General features: G+C 48.9%; 1 protein-coding gene across 1 annotated transcript in view; it reads left to right on the forward strand.

The window, feature by feature from the left end:
- Positions 1–9201: 9201 nt before the first annotated feature.
- The window catches only part of Cerk (Ceramide kinase), a 71840-nt gene continuing 57708 nt past the window's right edge, over positions 9202–23333 (forward strand). The window contains exon 1 of the mRNA XM_077631720.1: positions 9202–9510. Coding sequence (XP_077487846.1) covers positions 9213–9510 — 298 coding nt within the window. The 5' untranslated portion in view covers positions 9202–9212. The remainder of the gene's footprint in view (positions 9511–23333) is intronic.

Genomic DNA, 23333 nt, shown 5'->3' on the forward strand with positions numbered 1-23333 from the left:
CAGCGCACTACACAAGCCTGTTCACGTTACTTGTGCATTCCGACTTTTACCGCCAAGTTCGGATGACCGAACTTCAAATCAAAATGTAACGCACGATTTTTATTGTTAGGAAAAAAATCACTTTAATGGCTACTCAAAGCAATTGATAATAACGTGAACTGGAATCGTGCATCTGAAGTGTCGCTAGGGTGGAGCAATTTCCGGAGCAAAGCCGCAGTCTGGCTAGCAGCCAGCAACAGCCGTATAATGGCCGTTGCACGATAGGCTGTGACTTTACCGAACGCTGTGACTGTGCATAGTGAGTACAATTTCCTGCTACTTTCTTTTCTCCTTCATCTTTATATCCCCTCACCCCCGTGTAGAGTAGCAAACCGCTTAATCTTCCGGTTAACCTCCCTTCCTTCCTTTCTTCCTTTCTTCCTGCCTTTCCTTCTTTTTTCCTTCCTTCCTTCCTTCCTTCCTTCCTTCCTTCCTTCCTTCCTTCCTTCCTTCCTTCCTTCCTTCCTTCCTTCTTTCTTTCTTTCCTCCCTTCTCTTTCTTCCTTTCTTCCTGCCTTTCCTTCTTTTTCCTTCCTTCCTTCCTTCCTTCCTTCCTACCTTCTTTCTTTCTTTCTTTCCTCCCTTCTCTTTCTTCCTTTCTTCCTGCCTTTCCTTCTTTTTCCTTCCTTCCTTCCTTCCTTCCTACCTTCTTTCTTTCTTTCCTCCCTTCTCTTTCTTTCTTCCTTCCTTCCTTCCTTCCTTCCTTCTTTCTTTCTTTCCTCCCTTCTCTTTCTTCCTTTCTTCCTGCCTTTCCTTCTTTTTCCTCCTTTCCTTCCTTCCTTCCTTTTTTCCTTCCTTCTTTCTTTCTTTCCTCCCTTCTCTTTCTTCCTTTCTTTCTGCCTTTCCCTCTTTTTCCTTCCTTCCTTCCTTCCTTCCTTCCTTCCTACCTTCTTTCTTTCTTTCTTTCCTCCCTTCTCTTTCTTCCTGTCTTCCTGCCTTTCCTTCTTTTTCCTTCCTTCCTTCCTTCCTACCTTCTTTCTTTCTTTCCTCCCTTCTCTTTCTTCCTTCCTTCCTTCCTTCCTTCTTTCTTTCTTTCCTCCCTTCTCTTTCTTCCTTTCTTCCTGCCTTTCCTTCTTTTTCCTTCCTTCCTTCCTTCCTTCCTACCTTCTTTCTTTCTTTCCTCCCTTCTCTTTCTTCCTTTCTTCCTGCCTTTCCTTCTTTTTCCTTCCTTCCTTCCTTCCTTCCTTCTCTTCCTTCCTTCCTTCCTTCCTTCCTACCTTCTTTCTTTCCTCACTTCTCTTTCTTACTTTCTTCCTGCCTTTCCTTCTTTTTCCTTCCTTCCTTCCTTCCTTCTCTTCCTTCCTTCCTTCTCTTCCTTCCTTCCTTCCTTCCTTCCTCCTCCTCCTCCTGACAGCTAGCGCACTCGCTTTTAGGGAAGGGGTATTCTGCGCAAGCCCTGGGGCAGATTTCCATCACTAAATTACGGAATACTTAAGGTTGGCGACGGAAGCAAATTCCCTCTACAAAACATTCGAAGTTCTAGTAGTTATTAAGATTTCAGCCGAGGCTTCAACCTCCTCTAGTTGGTAACCTTAAGACAACCGCTGGCGCATTTAAAAGCCTCCTCCCATTGCTTACTGCATCCAGTTACGATGCTTTGCAGAGGGAATATGTCTCCGTTGTCAAGAGTAAGCATTCCGTATATTTAGTGATTGAAATCTATTCCGGGACTTGTGCAGCGTACCGAGCTCCTAAAAGGAATGCGCTAGAGAACAGCTTACTGCTGTTTTACTCTCATATAGGCAAATTCGTGTTTAGAGTGCAACCTCAATTGACCTCAAGGGAAACCGCAAAGACGCCGGCCTCCCCTGTCCGCGGTTTATCCTGGTTCTAACCCGCCTTTAGAAACTTACACTCCAGATACTCTTTCTCGACCCTCGCCGCAGCGTTTCTGCGTTTTCTTTGCAGTCAGTTCCAGAGGAGCAAAGCCCGAATCGCACTCTTCAATAAAATCTAAGCTTTTTACATCTCGTCTGATCGGGTTGCAAGTTCATGTCAAAAGGAAAAAAAAAGAGGAAAGCAGGAGCGCCTACCAAATTGTAGGGTCAGATTCTAAAAGACATCCATCTCGTGAGTGAATAAGGCTTCCGCACGGTGGACTAGCTTTTCACATGAAACCCGAAACGTCTTTTATGTTCGAGCCAACCTTAAACAAACAAAAAAAACGCTAAAAGTGCTCCGGATTCAGTTCTCGAAATTCATTTTTAACCGAAAAGGGTCGGTACACTTGGCATGCAAGGCATATATATAGCTGGCTGTTGAGTGCGAGTTACACAGAGAGTTGAAAATAACTGACTAGGGAAGCCAGTTAGGGTGTGATGCGACGGTGGTATTGTTCGATGAGCAGCGCAGCTATGCAATGAGGTCCCGCTAGTTCATACACCTCTGCACACCGTGAAGCACCAACTCCTCGGCGCTTTCTAGCTAAGCCGTGTTTGTTTGTTATCATAACCCGCTTAGAGCAGCCAGTCCGTTAAGTAGGTTTATCAACTGCATGTAGGACACTCACACGAAACCGTGCATGGGTGTCACGAAAAAGTATCACGTTCTGGCTACCTCCACCAGTGCGCTGTGGTTCAACCGTCTCGCTAAACCCAACGCGACAACACAACGATAACATCTCGACCTAGTTCTTAGAAGTAAACATTCACTTGTGTTTTTGTCTACCGGTTGCCTCATTTAACTCCCTTTATATTTTAATGATGATAGCTATTCCTTCTGCAACCATATAGCTCCAAGTACTACCATTTGCACTTTAATTACTGCTAAATAAACTTTATGCTGACAAAAGCGTAGGGATAGACCCTAAATGGCTTTTGACGCCACAGTATTGCCACTTTAAATCGCCCCCCCCCCCAAAAAAAAAGTCAGTAATTCATGCGTAAAAAAAAAAACCCCGAAACGTACATCTTGAAATTACCGCAAGAAACATAGTCCGCCGAATTTTCAAAAAATAAAAACCGAAATGTGCAACCCCTAGGTTTACCGCTATACACCCAGCAGTCAAGAGCGCATGCGTAGTTTGCGGCTGCAGTGCCGATAACGGTATATACAGTAAAGCTACGCTAAAGCTCTCTTTTGTTGGCGCTATTTGCGTACCTTAGTGTCCCCTTTTGGTTGGGTATGGTTATGCAAATTGAGGTCGTCAGTGTAGCGTGTATTTTTATTAGTCTTGTGACATTCCTTGTGTGCTACGAGGTACATTCCTTGTGTGTGCTACGAGGTACATTCCTTGTGTGTGCTACGAGGTTCCACGTTCGACGGCGCGGCGTAGACGGAGACCCAGATGACAGCAGCATCATCAATTACCCCGCCATGCTCTTTGAGTGACGACCAGAACGAAGGCGTTTAAGCCCAACCGGACCCAACCGGACCCGCCGCCGCCGCGGGGAAACAGGCTTTATCCTCCCCAATTGGCGTGGCGGTTCCAGGGGCGGCCCTCTCGAGCACATTCCAGGACAAGGGAACTGTCAGCGATCCAGAGCGCGCCTTACCTTGAGGAGCGAGTGTCAGTTGATGGATGAAGAATGGAGGCCGGTGACCCGCGGGAACTGTCAGCGGGCCAGAGCGCGCCGTACCACAGCCGACGCTATGCGCTACCGCGAAGACAACCTTCTTTCCCTCGGACTCAACACGTGAGGGGAGCGAGACGATAAGTGCGGTGGTATGTTTGTGCGCCCAAGTGAAAGCCCTAGCCCCCCCTCCTTCCCCTCCGGCGTGGGCGTCCTCACCCTAGGGAGTGTGGAGAAGAGGATATAAAAAATCGAGAAGCAGTACGGAAGGGGACGCTCAGGACGACATCGTTCGCCAAGAGGGCCTTCAGCGCCGAAGCCCGACGGCGTGCAGCTTCTGCCAGCAACCGCTCGAGCCCAACTCCGGAGCCACTCCATCGCCCCCATGAAGTCGTCGGCACGTAAGCTCGGACGCCCCAGCCTCTGATGTATAATCTTAATCATGTGTAATTATTGAATATACCTGTTTGTTTAAACTGAGCCATACGGTGTCTCTTTGCCTCTCCGTCCCGTGTGGACCTGCGCATTATGGGGGTCATCACAGTCTGGTAGCCTCCTAATTTGCATGAAGGCCTTCGTATGGCTAAGTTGCCCGGCAAGAAAGCGGCGTCAGCGAGGACAGAAAAAAAAAACTAATCGCCAACTAGCCGTTACGCGTATCACGTATCTGCCATCCCTCCTGTTAGTATTGGCTAAATTTAGAGGGTAAAAAGGCGCATAATTTATCGCTACGAACTCATGTAATATGCGTAGAATAACCAGAAGAGGTTCACACAATCCTAATGGCGGTGGGAATGTATAATTTGTGGTCCTAAAACCGATTCGCTTATTACATTGAAGATGTTCTTGGCCAACTGAATATGTTGAAGTGTTATATCAATTAGCATTCCTAAGATGTGCCGCTCGGAAGCCTTCGGGTTATTCGATGATGATTTGATTTTAATTTCTCAAGGCCAGCTTGACCAAAGCTAGCGACGTGCCTACTGTGTTCTTGGTCTTCTCGAGGTGGGGTCAATGACCTCTTATTCCGAGAATTGCACCCCAAGCGTTTGAGCCTTGCGAAAATGAAACAGACAAATGAAACTAGGGGAAGTCTGCGCCTGACACGGTCATCGCAGGCTCGAGCCTGTGGAACAGGAAGAAAAGGAGGCGAATTTTGCTGCTATGCTAATTGGGAAAAGAAAAAAAAAATATGCCCCTACATTTACGCTTTTACATTAATGCGTTAGATCAGCGCAGTTGTTTGTGCTTTTGTGATTTGTGCTATTGTTAATTGCGATGAACAGAAGACTCCACCAACACCTGTGCTGAGCGCGCTGTCCTGTTGGCGTACGACACACGAGGTGGCCGCGTGATGTGCTACTCCAACGACACCGCTCGCACCGCAAGTGAACCACTGACAGCTGCGCTGTAAAGGTGGGCTCTGTAACGCAGGCTGCAGGGATATGCTAGGTTCGTTCAGCGACAACAGATGAAAGTGGCGTAGAGAACTTTGTAAGAAAGAAGGTGAGCAAGTTTACACGTCCAGGTGCCGGTGAATCTGATGGCGCCATCAGGACATGGCCTGAAAAAAGAGCTCGAAAAGAACGTAAGAGGGCAGGGGAGAATAGCCTGACTGAAGCAGCAGGTAGAGGCAAGAAAAAAGAGGGTACGAATAAGTACTCGTATACGTGTAGATAGGGCAACGGTAATTAATTGCGAAGAGCGGCAGATGTTTCTGGGGAAGGCACTGAGAGAGGGAATAGGCGGGTAGCAAAAATGTAAGAGCGTCTTAAAGGTAGAACACATAAGATAAGGATAGAGAAATGTAAAAAGTTGAAAAGGCAAAAGCTGTATATACGCTGCTGGGAAGCAGCACCTGATGCAAAGTAGTGGGCAGGGAAGCAGACGAAGCAATAGAAAAATGCGAGGAGTAGAAGCCCGTAAGGCGTAGGAAACAACGCGGAAGAGAAAAGGAAGTGTAGGAGATTTAAAAAAAGGAAAGAATAAGAAGCTGTAAGAAGGAGAGTGGTTGTAACGGAGAAGGAGGAATGAAATAAATGGGGAATAGTGAGAGAAAAAAAAGAGGGAAAGAAAGGTGAAAACGGCGGGCGAAGGAGGTAGCGAGATCCGACTGCAACACGAACGAGGACAGCGCACGACCGGGAATTGGGCAAAAGAGGCGGATATTCATTCCGGTCAAAAGAAGAGTGTAGGAAAGTCGGAGCTGGGGCCCAAGTGAAAGAGTAAGAGACCACTGGGAAAGGTAATGCGGAACATCATCAGATACAACTCCACACGGGAAAACACGTAAATCAAAGCGGACAGAAACATTTGGCCGGCTAAACTACGGCTTGGCACAGTGAAATCAGCGAGAGGTTGTCACAGGGATCTAAACACAGCATCTGCTCTGGTTGTTGTTGGGCGTACGTTTGCGTTATAATGAGTATAGTGCGAGTAAACGCAAGTGACACACACAAAGTTTGGTGCTATGCCACCGTTGCTTTATTCGTCTGCATTTTTACTGCTTAGTACATCACCTAATAAGCGCTTTATGACTCTTCTTAATAATAATAATTGCTTTTTTGGGGAAAGGAAATGGCGCAGTATCTGTCTCATATATCGTTGGACACCTGAACCGCGCCGTAAGGGAAGGGATAAAGGAGGGAGTGAAAGAAGAAAGGAAGAAGAGGTGCCGTAGTGGAGGGCTCCGGAATAATTTCGACCACCTGGGGATCTTTAACGTGCACTGACGTCGCACAGCACACGGGCTCCTTAGCGTTTTTCCTCCATAAAAACGCAGCCGCCACGGTCGCGTTCGAACCCGGGAACTCCGGATCAGTAGTCGAGCGCCCTAACCACTGAGCCACCGCGGCGGGTATATGACTCTTCTTCCATTCTTCTTCTCCTTCTTAGTCTCATCCTCAATGTTGTTGTTCTCTGCGCGCTGATTACACAACAACATCTGGGCTTATTTGTTTGTTGTGCTTTTGACTGACGGTTATCCCGGATAATGTCTCTTGCACAGCCCCTCGCTATAAAAAACGCGGCCATGCCTTTCCAGTAAGCAAGTCAGTGGGCGGACAGGGGAATGGAAGAGAGAACGTAGAGGGCGCACTTCAAAAGACTTCAAAAGTAGCAATCATAAAATACTCTGCAGCAATAGTTATTACAATTTTTAAAATTTTAATTTTCTTTTTTGCATGCTGTACCTTTTTTTCAGACATGGTTTGAAATATAGCCAGAAATTAGCAGTGCGGGAAGACACATACATGTTAAAGAAGTGGCACGGTAATTATAAACCCAGAATAAAAATTACATTGTCAAGAATTTTTCCTTTGTCGGGGCTAATTCACTCAACGAAGACGAAGAAAACATCTAGAAAACTTAGTTCTCATTCTAGGTTTATAATTCTGGTACCGCTGCCGCAACATGTACGTGCTTAATTCCCGCATAATTTCAGCGTTGTGTTTCAGACCACTTCTGAAAAAAAAAACGTACAAAAGCGTAAAAATAAAATAAGAAAATTAAATAAATTGTGATAACTTTTTCGTCAGATTTTAAACTTTGTTGCAGCTACACCTTCCACGCACCTTCTACGGCCCCCACAACATAGTCCTTTACAGGAAAAAATGATAAAATACCAACCAGAAATTGAGTCTGAGAAAGGGCGGAAGTCCCGTGACAGTGCCTTTGTGTTCATCGTGGCGTCTGAAGTGAAAATACAGTTGGAAGTCAGCAGACCGTCCAAACAAAAAATACGGCGGCCAGAACGTTGATATGCGGCACTAGGTTGGGTTGGGTTAGGTTAGGTTAGGTTGGGTTGGGTTAGGTTAGGTTAGGTTAGGTTAGGCACGCCATCACATTCTTAGATGAAGAGGACGCTGAGGTGGAAAATATCCTAGAATGCGAGGAGCGAAAAGGTGACGGCCTTATCACTATTTGTTCAACAGAGACATAGAGATGATGACGATGATAGTGGAATGAACGACGACGGTAGGAGTGAGAGGAGAGCTTGATCAAGTGCAGTGTAAACATTTCAGTGACGGTAAATGATTAAAGCTGTGTGTCATTACTACAGACGCGAGTGCATAGAGGAGAGTACAAAAGGCAGCTAATCAGGCAGAAGCACCTTCGCTTTCTCCTCGTCTCGAAGTGATATCGTCGTCGATCTTTCATGTGTATGCTTCTTGCCAAAAAATGTTTGCATATCTTAGGCACACACCCGCCTATACGAAATGATATTCTGGTCGATCCGTTAAGTGTGCAATGAACCATAGGCGACAAAAGTATCCAGGGCGAGAGAGCGCCAAGTAGACGCTTTAGTGCCATGCCTGCCAGTGCCATCTGTCGGCGATACATTTCACCAACACACAATCCAGCACGTGAGTACAGCTTTCGTCTCCACAACGACCTCCAGCCACCGTCTAATAACGCATATCTGTCGGCTTCAGTAGCTGCTCACGCTCCCTGGAGACTTCTCTCTTCCCAGCATTACCATCCGTCGTAAAGCTCCCTAGACACAGGCATCCATGATTGGAGCAGGCATTTGGAACGTCGCAGCGACACACTGACCGCGCGCTGCCATTATGACGCGCTTTGAGGTCAGGGAAAACAGAGGCGTAATTGACATTTCAAAAAGTAATGAAATGGAACTTTAACTTTTTTTATAGAAAGGCATATACAAGGGCATATTTATAAGTGAAAACAACGCTGAACGTAAAGAAACTTTACGTTAAGCATCGTGTAGGTGTCGCATAGATTCAATTTCGATTAGTATTAATCATATTCGAAGACAGTAGGCCAAGCCTGTCCGAAAGCGTTAAAAAGCTCCCGTCGATCTCTCTCTCTCTCTCTCTCACACACACACACACACACACACACACACACACACACACACACACACACACACACACACACACACACACACACACACACACACACACACACACACACACACACACACACACACACACACACACACACACACACACACACACACACACACTTTCTCTCCGGAAGAAAATGCGTTGTTAGCAACTCGTATGATTTGGGTAAAATGATTGGTTCGCACTCGAGTGAAAAACGGTATATAAGGACAGGGCGGAAGCGAAAGTTAATACACTCACACAAATGTCTTCGCGCTCGGAAGTGAGAGGCGACGCTAGTGAGAAGCGGGCTGCAGTTTTCCGAAGGCCAGCCGCGCCTAGCAGCTTGGAGCGGATGAAGGAGTGGAGCAATATAGAGGGAGAGAGAGATGAGAGCACAATAACGGATGAAGGAAGTCGTTAGGCAAGTGGTCCTGCGTGTTAGCCTAGCTTTGTTTGCATTGTACGCTCTTCCCGTCACGAACGCCCAAACGGTAGGGAAGTGTTGCCGTTAATGCTGAAATATGAGCACCCTGCAGCTTCCTTCACCTAACGTTATTAGCAACCGCGTTACTAACGCACGGTGACGTTGCCTGCAGCGCCATCGATAGACGCGAAATATAAAAAACAACGAAAGCGCACAAAAGCTCGCGTTAGAAAGTAGTTTGGGCAAAAAATAGTAGATGGCGCCACCATACCATCGCAAGTTCTTTATTAGAGGGCGCGCACCGTTACGCAGAAGCGAAGCTAGGTGGTCCACTATATGTCTAATGGTGTTACGCTCATTCGTCCATGATTTGAGAAAGCGAGTTACGATGGCGAGAGAAAAGAAGGGGCGGGAACGAAGCAACGCAGCAAGAAAACACAATCCCCCTAAAACGATCACGCGTAGCAAAATCCGAGGGACGGGTTTCCGCCGCCGCCGTGCCGTCACCGGCAGCTTGCGCGTTCGCGGCGGCCGACGCGAGACGCCAAACAGTGCCATGGCGAAGGCTCCGGGCGGTCCCACCGGGGACGCGCTCCTGGTTTCCACCTTCGCCCTGAGCGGCACCAAGAAAAGGCTTATGCTCTACGAGAACGGCATCAGCGTCGCCGATGTCTGCCGCCATAGCAGTGAGTAGGGCGCAGAGTCGCTCATTTGTTTGCCGGGCATAAAGTCGCGATCGAACGTTGAGTCCCTCGGTTTATCGGGCAGCTTTCTCCCATTCATTCCGCCACGACCGATTAACTGGGCGGTCACGTTTTTGTGTTGATGCATGGAGGGAAGGGGGACAGAAGACGCTGAGGAGGGACGAACCGAAAGTAGTGAAAGCACAGATGCAAACGGGCTCAGTGAATGCCTTTCATTCATTCCCATGGCCTCTCACACAACACTGCGTGCTGCTGCGCGCGCTTCTGTGTTGCGATCGTTTCGAATGAAACTGGCGTTAGAAAACGCTACGTCAGCGGTTGAATTTGCTTCAGATGAAAAGAACAGCTGCCACGCGAGAGCGTACATGAAAGCAGGCAGTCTTCGGCGTGCCTACCGCTTCGGAGCATTGTTGGAAAGCCCATGACTTCGGGAACCCACACGTCGCGCCACATCTGCGTGACTGCTTTGGGTGTAGGCGTCGAGCGGACTCGTTTTGTAAAGTTTTGGCGGGTACTTGGTGCCTTGATGACACGCTGACATTGTTATAAGGTATCGGTTAAAGAAAGATGTCATGGTACAAATCTGCTTTTTTGTTCCCCGATGGTGGAATCAACGGTAATTTTAATTATCATTTTAATCTACGTGACCAGCAGCATTGTTTTTCGCCGAGCGGCTGCTTTCAACACGTTTGTTTCAGATTGGCTGAAGCACGTTGCAGTGTTCTGGTCTGTGCAGTGACCGTAACATCCTGTCGGAGGAGCTTATGAAAGTGCTTGACTGCACTGGTGTTTCAGCGAAAACAAAACAAAGACATCCTCTTTGCTCCGAGTCGCCTGCTGCTAACATCTGCGTTTATGCGTCACCCGTGGCAGTTCTGTCGTCGTGTAACAGCTGTGTCCTCAAAGTTTCCTTGGAACGGGAACGACAGAGCCGTAATCTGTCCGCTTCTGTTCCCATCTAGTGGCCGCGGATGCGTCGCGTTTACAGTGGGTTCAGGCACACCTGTACTTTTTCGCCTGTCTCTTTTCCTCACGTATCGCTTTATCCGTACGTAGCTATTAAAACTGGGATGTGTTCGTTGGCAAAAATGTCTTAAAAAAAACTGCTTACAAGCTTATTTAGACTTGTGCGAATATTATTTGACCTTTAATACTTTCAAGAAAGAAATATATATATTGTCTCTGAGGCGACGCACCGGATTATTATTTAACCGATATACACATAATGTAATCGATGAAGCGTTCTCTTATCTACTCACTGGGCTTGGAAATCAGACATTGATCGCGTTGGCTATCAGCCGTGCTCGGCATACATGTGTGCATCACAGTCGCGACCTTCGGGACAGACGGTTTGACCTAGCTTTCTTCTTCCCTCTGTTTAAACAAAGACGTTCGTATATCTGCAGCGTAGACATTCCGTGTGTGCCTGTTCGAGCGCTTGTGCACCAAGTGCTGGATCGAAGAAGACAACCCTACAGCTTTCCTTGGGTTGCGTGACAGGACAGTCTATTCGGATGCTTTTACGATTAATTGGTGCTGCAGTCCTCTCCAAAATGTCTCCCGTCTGGACCTGACAGTCCATCGCACTCTTTAACACTGTCTGCGCGCTTTATCCAAGAAATTCTGCCTCTACGCGCTGCTGTCTCCTTGTTAAACGAACGGGTACTCGCGCATACGCGTCGCTATATACGGTCGAAGCGCCGCGTGACGGCGAAAACAATTCGATCGACCTTTCTGTGACCGGACGGTCTTGCGAGGTTATGCAACCTAAGCGAGCCGCGCTGTTTTGATTTGGTCGCCGCACTGCGACGCGGGCTGCTCCCTTCGACCGATGTACGTGCTAGTAGTCCTGGAGGGGTTAAAAAAAAAAAAAAAAGCGACGATGGAAGGCTCTCGCGAGCGCCCGATGACGTCCGTGATGGGGGAGGAAAAATGGTGGGTGTGCGTGAAACTACGTGATGAGAAACGCAGTAAAGAAGAGTGTCCTTGTGTTTTGTTCTTCCAAGTAATAAATGAAAGAAGCAGCGTTCGGTGGTGGTGCGTAATAAACGGGTGCGTGTTTTCGGGTGCCGTCATTCCTGTGCGCTCCCTGGACGTGTCGCGGTACGCGCGTCGCATATGGATTGGAATGGCCGCGGGCCCTTGAGCACGGTCGAGGCCATTGAGGGGGAAGGGGAAGGGGGGGGGGGGGGGCGAAGCGAAGAGGTGGCATTTATTTCTTCCCATTTCTTCGCCCCGAGAGGGAATTGGAAGCGCCTCCGCTTTCTGCGTTTTTGCTTACATTCGGTTTCCTGCTTCGCTTAAATGTTGATTAGTTCTTACAAAAAACAAACAACGAACAAACAGGAAAGGAGCTGCATTCGAGAAACTTTCGCGCGCGTGGTTTTCCGCGAGGCTTTCTGAATCGATCGGCGCATTGCGCAGTTCGTAAACAATCAATGCGTGTATAGACGCCTGTTTCACTTGCCGGAGGAGGAATTATGATTGGCATCCGTGTTACAGTGCGCTTGGAAAACTTTCTCTTATTGGTCGCAGCCGGAGTGCAGCTTTTTGTTGCAGACCCCTGAAAAACACTGATAGTTATGAAGGAAAAATACCTTGCGCCATTGCGCTCTTTGGCCACAGATGCCCTTGCGCCATAAAAGTCCATCATCATCATTAATTATGAGGGAAAAGGAATTTGAAATATATATAAAACAGTCGGGAAAAACGTAGCCATGAATATCGGAATTGTTTTCGAGACTCGATTGTCCACTTTATGTGTATACTGGGCGTTGTTGGGGTAGTTGATGTACTGCGCCTTTATTCTCGTCACCATTTATGTCGTCAGACACTGCGCCTCTAATGGCACGCAGTAGCTATGGGCAGGTAGTACGTTATGAATTCGTACACCTTCCGTCATTGTCATATATATATTACAGGACGTATTGGTTGAGATTTAAAGGTGCACTGTGCATTTCGAACACCCAGAATTGTGCTACGCATATCTGTCCCAAGCTTCTTGCGACTGTAATTTTTTTTTTTTTGTAACATTGCATTACATAAACTCTTAAGGCCGCCGCGGTGGCTCCGTGGTTTTGGCGCTCGGCTGCTGACCCGAAAGACGCGGGTTCGATCCTTGCCGCGGTGGTCGAATTTCGATGGAGGCGAAATTCTAGAGGCCCGTGTACTGTGCGATGTCGGTGCACGTTAAAGAACGCCAGGTGGTCGAAATGTCCGGAGCCCTCCACTACGTCGTCCCTCATAGCCTGAATTGCTTTGGGGCGTTAAACCCCGTAAATTAAGTCAAACCATAAACATTTAAATGCAGATGTACAGTGCGGTCCACTGTTAAAGGGAACATGCGATTGCGTGGCCTCCGCGCTTAGCGAAGCGCTGCTGCCAAGGGCTGGCGAGAATGGGCGGCACTAGAGTCACCTAATAAGGACTTAGAGTACCGGCACTCTTTTCTCCTATTGTTCTGTGCCGCCTCCACGATCATTGGTCAGTTTGCATCACGTGATATTTGTTTACACTGCGACGGTTCATGGGGGCTGCCATTTTGTGGCTTATGCGTTTTCAGTCGGGCAACTGTGGTAGTCCTAGTGCTGCGAGTGCTGCCGGTGACCGACTCAGTGACCAGGGATTCCGCGCCTCGCAGCATTTCAGCTGCACAAGAGCATACGAGGATGCCGTTTTGCTGCGTTGTTGGCTGTTTCAACTCGCAGAATGCTGGAAAACGCTTCATGCGCTTTCCGCTTTCCATGCCGTACGGCTACGATCCCCGCCGCAGCGCAGGGTGGCTAACAGCGCTGTTTACAAAATGGCCGGGCCAAAGTTAGCGGCGAGGTCGCCGAAGCGGCAATCTGGCAACAATGATAAACAACAAAATTGCCGCCCCTGCTTACCGCCGTGCTGCAGTGACGGTACTCTAAGTCTTTATTTAGTGACTCTAGGCGGCACCAGTTGAATGAGAGGAAATACAGTCGAACTTCGTTGAAGCGATGTTCAAGGGACTCGGCGATTACTTCGTTATAGCCGTAGCTTCATTATAGCCGGAGTTGACCAAGCTTCGAAGAGGAATTGCCATCCCTTCGTTATATCCATTATTTCGTTGTAAACCACTTCGTTATAACGAGGTTCGACTGTAGCAGCCGGCCCGAACCTGCTATAAGTCAGTGGTGAAGGCAAGGGCTTATTATTTTTCAATCTTTCTAGGTTGCCCCAACCTAATATTTGTAGTAGACGGCCGTGCTTACTGCGCACGAGCCACTGATTCTCGCCGATTCTCGCGGCAGGGCTTCCTTCACGAAGCGCGGCATCCACGCTATCGAATGTCCCCTTTAACAGTGGGCCCTACTGTAAATACTTAACTACACGAAGTAGTTTCCGCACTAAACTGCGGATAAACCTGGCTGAAGCAGACGCAGCGTTCTCGCGGTCTTGATTTCTATGGTCGGATACAACTTAAGTATGCGGTCAAGCTCCGCCCACATTCATGACCGCCGCACAGAATTCCACCACGACAAAAAAGTAGTCCGTTGTTAAATCTTTTCTTGTTACCTAAACAAGAAACAAATCACAAGAAAAAAATTACAAGTTCTAAAATTTTGATAGCTGGCTCGTTTAATAAAGTCAAACATTAAAAAGCTGATTTAGTTTACTGTTGTGATTGGCTAGCGGAGTAATACAAGACGCCGCGGACCGTGGCACAGTGTTGACAACTGCTGTTTTTTTTTAAAGTTGCATCCTACTGTGGTCTTCCTTCCAGGCAAAAACGGTTGCACGACAACACTCGTTTCGTTCCTGTTAAAACCGCCATTAGTGTGCAGCTGGACATTTTCCTTGGTATTGTTGCCAGCCGTTCGCGTACACGCCGGTGCGGCTTTGCTATATCTGTCGCCTGACCTTGTGCATAACGTTCCGCTAGCAAACCTGCCGGGCCGCATTTTCTTCTTTCCTGCCTGATAAGGCGCACTCCGCGAACAAACGTCGCCTCCCGTCGTTGTGTGCGTGCGTCCCCTTCCGCGCTCTGTCCACAGCGACGGAAGGCTTTAGTGTTTTCTTTTTGGCCGCCTGTCCTCGTGTCTTCGAATGGCGCATGAACTGGCTTGCGGCTCGAGCGCGAATGCACGGGGAAGGAAGGACGGACGGACGGAAAGAAAGGTCTCGCGAAAACATTACGTCATTTAGACGGTCTTCAAGCGCACTGCCTTCTACAACGATATAAAGAGAGGATGATTGAAAGAACGAACAAAAACTTAAATGTTTCGTAATGACCTTTGCATTACAATACTGTCTTGGTACTATTCACCTTGCTGTATATATACTGTCGTTTAGGGCTGTGATGATTATGATCGCTCGTATTGTTACGATCGCTGATTGTGCAGAATAACCTCTTTTTTTTTTCGTTGTCTGCTGGTTTTACCATTCTCAGTTAATGTTACTCGTGTGTTGCGATAATAATAATAATAATTGTTTTTTTTGGGGGGGGAAGGAAATGGCGCAGTATCTGTCTCATATATCGTTGGACACCTGAACCGCGCCGTCAAGGAAGGGATAAAGGAGGGAGTGAAAGAAAAAAGGAAGAAGAGGTGCCGTAGTGGAGGGCTCCGGAATAATTTCGACCACCTGGGGATCTTTAACGTGCGCTGACATCGCACAGCACACGGGCGCCTTAGCGTTTTTTCTCCATAAAAACGCAGCCGCCGCGGTCGGGTTAGAAGCCGGGAACTCCGGATCAGTAGTCGAGTGCCCTAACCACTGAGCCACCGCGTTTTTTGCTGAGTTCTGTATCTATGTCGTGGTGCGTATTATGCTGTCATTCCTTGTACGTTTTTGTTCGCGTCTGCGCAAAGGTACAGTTGGCGTCACTTTCGGCCGTTGACCTCTCCTTATATGGTCGTTTAACTCAAAAACTAACAGGTCAGTGTGGCGTTAGGTACAGTCGCCAGCAAAAGTTTGCGGGACGCTATTTCTCGGAAAAACATTTATTGTCCACCACCTCGCTACCCAGTCGCCTGATATTTTTTAACCAGAGGAAGGAGCATGTAGGCGCCTAGTATCTTCATAAATTTTAAGCAATTCGCTTCCTTGCGTGACTGTGCGGGAATAATTTTTTTCCGCACACCCAAGTCCCGTAAACTTTTGCCGGCGATAGCACAGTGTGTAGGCACGTCATAGTATAGGTTGTTAAATTCAGATGAAGAAGGGAATAGGTTTGTCGCCTTTAAGTTTGCTTCAGAGCGTTCACAGAACAGTCGTTTTTTGTCAGCGGTCCTTCAGAACCAACCCAGGTCTACACTTCATTCTGTGCTGATCGAAATAAAGACATGTGGAGAACAAACGACACCTCACGGAGCGGCGATAAATCAGCGGAGAGGCAACAGCTGTAGTTGAATACAGCCGCAACAAAAAGTGGGCCTGCACGCGAAATTTCCATTGTCGCGCGACGTCTGCGCAGAAAACAGATTATTTGAGACGTGTTGGCAAGAAAACGCTTTTTTTCTTTCATGAAAGCTTGTCATCGTTCCATAGTTTGCGCGTTTTTTCTTGGAACGGCGTGATGTGTCCTTCTATGCGTGGCTGTAGCGCCAGTGATTTTTTCGGTAATGTCAAAATCCTCCCCGTGTGCAGCACCGTTTTGTTCGCCATCCGACGAGCCTCAGCTGTCGTTGCCTATACTCGTATGGCGGAAGTTTCGCTAGTGTATAAGCGGCTGTTGTGGCGCAAATTTCGTAGTAGCGGAAATTTCGCTATAACGGCAATGGCAGCTTCCGGATTAAAGTTTATTGTGGCGAGGTGATGGTGGCGGCGGTAGTGGTGTTAGGGCAGGCGGTATTAGCCTTACTCTGATGATGTCGGCACTTGTTTCGCCCTTGTCATTGTTCTGCTGCAGTTAATGTTCTTGCTGGTTAGGTTTATGGTTAATGGGGGTTTAACGTCCCAAAGCGACTCAGGCTACGAGGGACGCCGTAGTGAAGGACTCCGGAAATTTCGACCACCTGGGGTTCTCTAACGTGCACTGACATCGCACAGTACACGGGCCTCTAGAATTTCGCCTCCATCGGAATTCGACCGCGGCGGCCGGGATCGAACCCGCGTCTTTCGGGTCAGCAGCCGAGCGCCATAACCACTGAGCCACCGCAGCTGTTATATCGTGCGCTTCCACCGCGCAGCTTTGCGCCTGTGACATTCAACGCTTGCTGCGATCACTTCGCTGCTGCTTGCTGATTCGCTGGTTACAGGCGGCCTCGAATGCATTCAGGCTGTGCTTATAGTGTGAGACTGAGCCTGAAAGCTTGCATGCGGTATTTAGATGCGACATAGAGATGCTTTTTAATACGGAATTCCAGTAGCGTTATGAACGCACTTGTGATGATATTCAGGCGAACTTTTGGAGTTGTTTGCAAAATGCACGCAGTTCTTGAATCGTGCAAGGGGAACCTCTTTTGAACGAATCCAGTTTGCACCGTACGCTTTCTGCCGCGTCTTGAGCAGCCCTTATCTTACGACCACATTTGCGATGCTATTTCTAATTGTAGGCCACAAAGCTATAGGAAAAAAAAAAGAGTAATTGCTCATTACCATCCACCGAACCTCGAACCTCAGCCATACGGCTATAAATAATTACGCCATCTCAAATCAACTCCACCTTGGAGGATTCTCCTGACATATTAGACTAAAGTTATCGTGTGTGCTTTTTACACGCTGATGGAAAAAATATGGCACACAAATCGAATGTCTATGATGTGAACTCGGAGGGGACCGAAAATTTGCTCAAACTATACGGGTTTTTGACTTTCAGTTCCCGGACGGGATCGTAGCGTTAGTTCGAATAAACCGGAAATTCGGATTAAGCGAGTTCGAATAAACGAGAGTCATTTAATTTGCACGATACTTCCGCTTTGCCGGGTCGTGGATTTCTTTCACGATACTCTCCGCAGGCAGCGTAGCATTCAGTCGCAAAAGAAAACAAAAAAGAAACGAGGCAGAAAACAAATTACTTGAACTAAACCCGCAATGTTACGTTTCAAGGTTGTTATAGCTGGCTTGTTAGTTCGACGAATTTCTGAAGTGCCGGCAGCTATAGCAGCACACACACAAGCAGTTTGGCCTGCATGCAGCATTTTCCCCGATGCATTGTATCTGGAGGTACAGCGAAGCGGCGGTCTGCGCGGGGAGCCCAGACGGCTCTGCATGCCCGAATGGCGGCGCCGAAGGCCGCCTGGCCCCCGTCGTTTATATGGGCGACGTCCAAGGACACGGGTCTCGCGGCGTGGCCCGATCAGTGCGCGCGATCCGCGGCCTGTGTGTACATAAGCACGGCCGCATGCAGCGTGCCCCGTTTTAACTCCCAATCACGGAGACTGCGCAGCGGCGGGCAAGCAGGCTCTCTGCGTCCTCGCCGGGATACGCATGTTTTTCTTCTAACATCCTTGCCCCCCTCTCCCCCGGCATCATCTATCCAGCAGATACGTAAACACGTAAATCAGGCGCTCGCGGCGAGCTGCGCGATGTATTTGGGGAAGGGGTCAAGGTGACTCCATCGACGACAGCCTCGTGCAGTGTCGCGCGCGTGAAAGCGCGTGTATTTATACATTCACGGATATCGCCACCTATATTACCTTCGAGGCCTGCCAGCATACACGCGAACTTGACTCTGCGATTTGGCAGCGCGCGTACGTCGTCGCTCAAGGTGGCAGCGGAGGTAGATGGTTTGGCGAGATTAGGGTCCCGGCAGCCCTGGCAGTTAATTTCGCAAGGTTTTCCATTGGCGGGGAAGCTTACGCCTGACATGTGTACACAGTCGCGGGCTCGTTTCGGAAGGGCAGTGAATGTGTGTCGGCTGAAGGTTGGGAGATTTGGAACGTGCAGCGCCTATCTCGCCCGTAGTCTTCGGCTTTTGTCATGAACCGTCCCCGATGTATAGGTACGCTGTTCACTGCAGATTCGTTGGTTTGGAAAACTGTCTCGGCCGGTTTTTCCGGATACGTCGCCCGAAAAACAGGCGAAAACTTTTCGTGGCGCGCTGCAATTACCGAAGCAACCGAAAATATCATCGGAGCAACGCTGTATAGCTTGATGCAGTAGGTATACGATCCTCCGGTTGCTTGTGTACCTATTAGTACGAATATAATACCCTTATTTCTCCAGGTATGGGATCCTCATGGTCGAGTATATATATGCTGCTTCGAAACCAGGGGCTTTTTCACAGAAAATCTATCACTTGGGATTGGCCCTTGAATGCGCCCTTCCTTTTCTGAAATAATTTCGTCAAAAACGGCGTGTTCTTGGAGTCGCGGGGTGCCTAATTTAATTCGCTTTAATATAGCTTTTATTCCTTGCATTGTAATCGTGCTTGTGACGTACGAGTGTTACGAGCTCGAGCTTTTTGAACTGCACGCGTGCGATCTGTGCCCAAACTGCCTTAAAATGTGTGCTTCCTTACCTATTGGTGTTTTTTTTTTTTTGCCAGAACGTTGTCACGGTGTCACCACAACGTTAACTATTTCTTGACCCCCATCTTTCACGATATGCTGCTTACGTTTGCCGTTTAGTGGCGTTTTTCGTTGCGTAGTGAGTAAATAAGCTGCCGCGCCCGCACACGAGGTTGCCGGCCAGCGCCTTTCACATACGTTTAAATGGAAGGTATGCATACAAAGCTGTTTTCCCGTCCGCACTGAGTTCTACGGCATCCCGTTTTTTTTTTTGTTTGGTTAATCGTCCCTTTGTTCTCTGTCCTCCTCCCCCTCTCTGCTTCCCTTCCCCAGAGCAGCAAAACTGCATGGACCGGTGCCTGCTTACGCCTGCCTAAATTACCGGCTGTGCGCGACGCGCGAGTGGAATCTGTGGTTGGGAGGTGCTCCGGAATTAGTGCGGGCGCGTCGTTTCATTTTGTCTTTTAGCCTACGGCGCCGCGTGTTAAGCAACGTTGACAAGAGCGCCCTGTTTACTTCCTGGCAAACTTTCGAGTAGTCATGAGCGCGTTCCTTTTAGATTCCAAGTCCCTAAGTGCGCACTTATGTCCGTCTCGGACTGCCACTGAGGGACGCGCAGATCAGGCTTTTAGTTCAGCCCCGCTGCGACTGACGCTTAGAGGTCACGGTGTGTGCCGCCGCCAAGCCGATTGCTGGCTGTTGTCGAATTTGATGCGCTTTTGTTGTACACATGCTGGCTGGTGTATAGCCCCTGGAGCTGGCACTCGAATATCGTTTTGCTGCCCACGCCCTGTACAACGTAGAGGGCAGTAACGAGGACTTACTAAGCCTGTGGCACTGCCACTTCCCATAGAGGCAGAGGTTTCGTGGAGGTATCGCGCATAATGCAGCAGTCATACGCATGCCTCTGTTATTCCGGCTGTGGCCCGTTGCGTATCATTAACGGTCGTAGAACGGCGAGATGTGATGGCATACACACGCGCATAGGCACGCGTTGTCGCTCGATGATGAAGTTAGGGATCGATGTAGTTTGGCCAGCAACGCACGCTTATTACAAAAATTTAACTAGACAGTTTACAGAGTGTCTCTTAGAATTCGATTGAAAAATGTGTTTCTAAAACTGTCTATTGAAATATTGCTACGCTACTAACTACTCTAGTGGCGCCATACAGCGGCTAAACTGCATTTCCTGGCAGTTGGCAAGCCTTCAGCCATCTCAGGGCTAGATGCTTCGTCTTCTTCATCTCTCGTGCTGCCTGCTGCCTTGCGCGTTCCAACGTCTTGCGCGTCTAATTAAAGTCTGCGTTTTTATGGAGGAAAAACGCTAAGGCGCCCGTGTGCTGTGCGATGTCAGTGCACGTTAAAGATCCCCAGGTGGTCGAAATTATTCCGGAGCCCTCCACTACGGCACCTCCTTCTTCCCTTCTTCTTTCACTCCCTCCCTTATCCCTTCCCTAACGGCGCGGTTCAGGTGTCCAACGATATATGAGACAGATGCTGCGCTATTTCCTTTCCCCAAGAAACCAATTATTATTATTATTACTAATTAAAGCAAGTAAACCAGCCCTGCTTATGCCAACCGTTTCTCAGTGACAATATCGAATGACAGGTTCAGGGATTCCGCACGAGAGAGTGCAATAAGCAGGCATTGAATTTTTTCAACTGATTGCCTCCTCAAATTTATCGATCGACGGTCTATTGACGCTTTCTTTCTTTGGGTGGTTCATATGAAAACCACTTTAAGAAATGTTTGTAAGGGGCGTGCCCAGTCCCTTCACACTGGCAGCATTGTGTTCGATACACAATTTAACTTCGTTATAACGAGGTTCAAGGGGCCCGGCGATTACTTCGTTATAACCGTAGCTTCGTTATAGCCAGTGTTCACCGAGCTTCCAAGGAGAACCGTCATTCCTTCGCTGTATCCATAATTTCGTTACAAACCTCTTCGTTATAACGAAGTTCGACTGTATTATATAGAGAGAACAGGAGACTTCCGCACGTTGTAGTCCTGCGCGCGTTTTCTGAAAGCGCCGGCCGGCTCTCACGTTCAGGTTCCTGACACGGTCGTGAAACACGCGCGTCACCCTATAGCACACTCGCACCCCGGTGACCATTCTACAGCAGAGTAACCCGCGCGTGTAGAAGTTCGCGTGGAAACGCGGCCAACGCGCGCTGCCTGTGCCTACTCGTCCGCGCGTGCATTGAGGCCTGCGACCACGGCGCGTCTGCGGCTCTTCTCCCACCGGCGCGCTGCCTGCTTGTTGCTCGGGCTCACTGTGAACGCGTCGGCATCCCGGGTCGCACGTCCGCGTTCCACATCCAACGCGGCGCTGTTTCGTTATACGGGCACGCTCATCGCCAGGATTTCCGGCCCGCTGGGCAGAGGATATTGACGAGCACACTCGCACGAGGCGGCTCGCGCGCACGTCAGCCGCTGTCAGCGACATCGGCGGCGGCGGCGGCCCCGTTCGCAATTATACACCGCCGCCCGCCCGCAGCATCTCTTGACACTCGTCGGTGTTGGGCGGGGAGGTGAGAGAAAAAAAACAAAAATAAACGAAGAGATCGGCCATTCGGCACATGAGTTACTGGCGGCCCTGCAGCGACGTCGGCTATATAGCTCTGTCGAACTGAAAACGTATGTACTTGCTTCAGAGCACTGCGGAACGCTTTTTGCTCGTGGAGTATAGCTGTTGGGTTTTACAGCGACGGCTGGTACATTCGGCGGAAATCATGTCGTCGTCGTCCGCTCACGCTTTATAACAAGATTGAGTGGAGCGAGTTACCGGTAGATGGAGCTGGGAACAGACATCCCTTAGTGTTCCTGTATATGCTCCGGGAGCATATATAGGAACACTAACATCCCTCAGCCTGCAGCCCATGGTTGCTAAACGCTCATATTGGCGTCAGCATTTGCACCACTCCAGCTATGCTGTCGCTGATATTTGCATTTCTGCTAGGATAAACGCTCGTTGAACTTACTCGGCGCGCCCTTGACAGCAAATGACGTCATGGTCACGTGACTGTCGCCGGCGGCGCCGATGTATCTTGTATATATAATTGGTTTTTTGGGGAAAGGAAATGGCGCAGTATCTGTCTCATATATCGTTGGACACCTGAACCGCGCCGTTAGGGAAGGGATAAGGGAGGCAGTGAAAGAAGAAAGGAAGAATTAGGTGCCGTAGTGGAGGGCTCCGGAATAATTTCGACCACCTGGGGATCTTTAACGTGCACTGACATCGCACAGCACACGGGCGCCTTAGCGTTTTTCCTCCATAAAAACGCAGCCGCCGCGGTCGGGTGCGAACCCGGGAACTCCGAACCAGTAGTCGAGCGCCCTAACCACTGAGCCACCGCGACGGGTCGCTGTATCTTGTCAAGTTGGTTTTTCGGCTTCTTGAGCTGCTCAGCGCACTGCATTGATGTGCGTGACGCCAGATGCAACAAAACTGTGCGCGCGTGTTGGGAGTAGTGTATAGAGTATATCACGACCGGCGGGCTTCTTGATAATAAACGGGCGATGAAATAGAGCTCGTGAATGTCGTCTCCTGCGTGGGCTTTCGTGCGAAGCTGAGGTGAAGCCACGCTGAACCTGTTTGTTCATGAATAACACATCTTGAGCTTGTTGACTGTTGGTCACGAAGCATACCAGCGCGAACCTCACAAAGGACACAGAAAGGAAAGACGAGACACTCAGCGCCAGTGCATCTCCTTCCCTTTCTGTGTCCTTTGTGAGGTTTGCGCTGTTTTGCTTCCTGTTTGTTCAACGACAGCCTCTTTCTACTCACGCTGCAGTGGTTTGTATATGTTTGTAGCGAGGGCTTTCGGATCTTTAGCCTATAACCGCTTACCCTCTCACCCTAAGTGGGCAGCTATGTTTACTGGGCACTGCAAAGTGTGACGCAGCCTTCGCGCCACTGCTTGGGCAACCTGCGGTGCGCACTGTCCAGGGACAGCTTCTGTATTTCCGCCATATCAGTCATTACTTTATTAGAGCTGAAATTTCGGCGAGATGGTATCCGTATTAATTATGGGTATCACAGCGCAAACAGCAGTTATTTCTGCCCATGTCCACCCATTTTCTTTTTTTTTTCGCTGTGACGCATAATGAATCAGTGATTACGTTATCGCCTTTGTCACCGGTTGGGGCCGTATTGCCGCGGTTTACTTGTGACTTTGCGCAGGCACTGATTCCTCCCCACTCCATTTCACCTCCCCACCCCTAACGACTGTAGTCGGATACAAGTCAAGAAAAGAGCGGCTTTTCTCCATCAAACGACGTCCTTCCAGCCAATGGCGACGGCCGAGCCTGATGAATCTGCTTGCGTGACAATGCAGGGAATGGCAGATAAAAGGGGGTAGTCCACTCCTTGCATTGTCAGGGAT

The sequence above is a fragment of the Amblyomma americanum genome, chromosome 7, assembly GCF_052857255.1.
Source record: "Amblyomma americanum isolate KBUSLIRL-KWMA chromosome 7, ASM5285725v1, whole genome shotgun sequence".
NCBI lineage: Eukaryota > Metazoa > Arthropoda > Arachnida > Ixodida > Ixodidae > Amblyomma > Amblyomma americanum.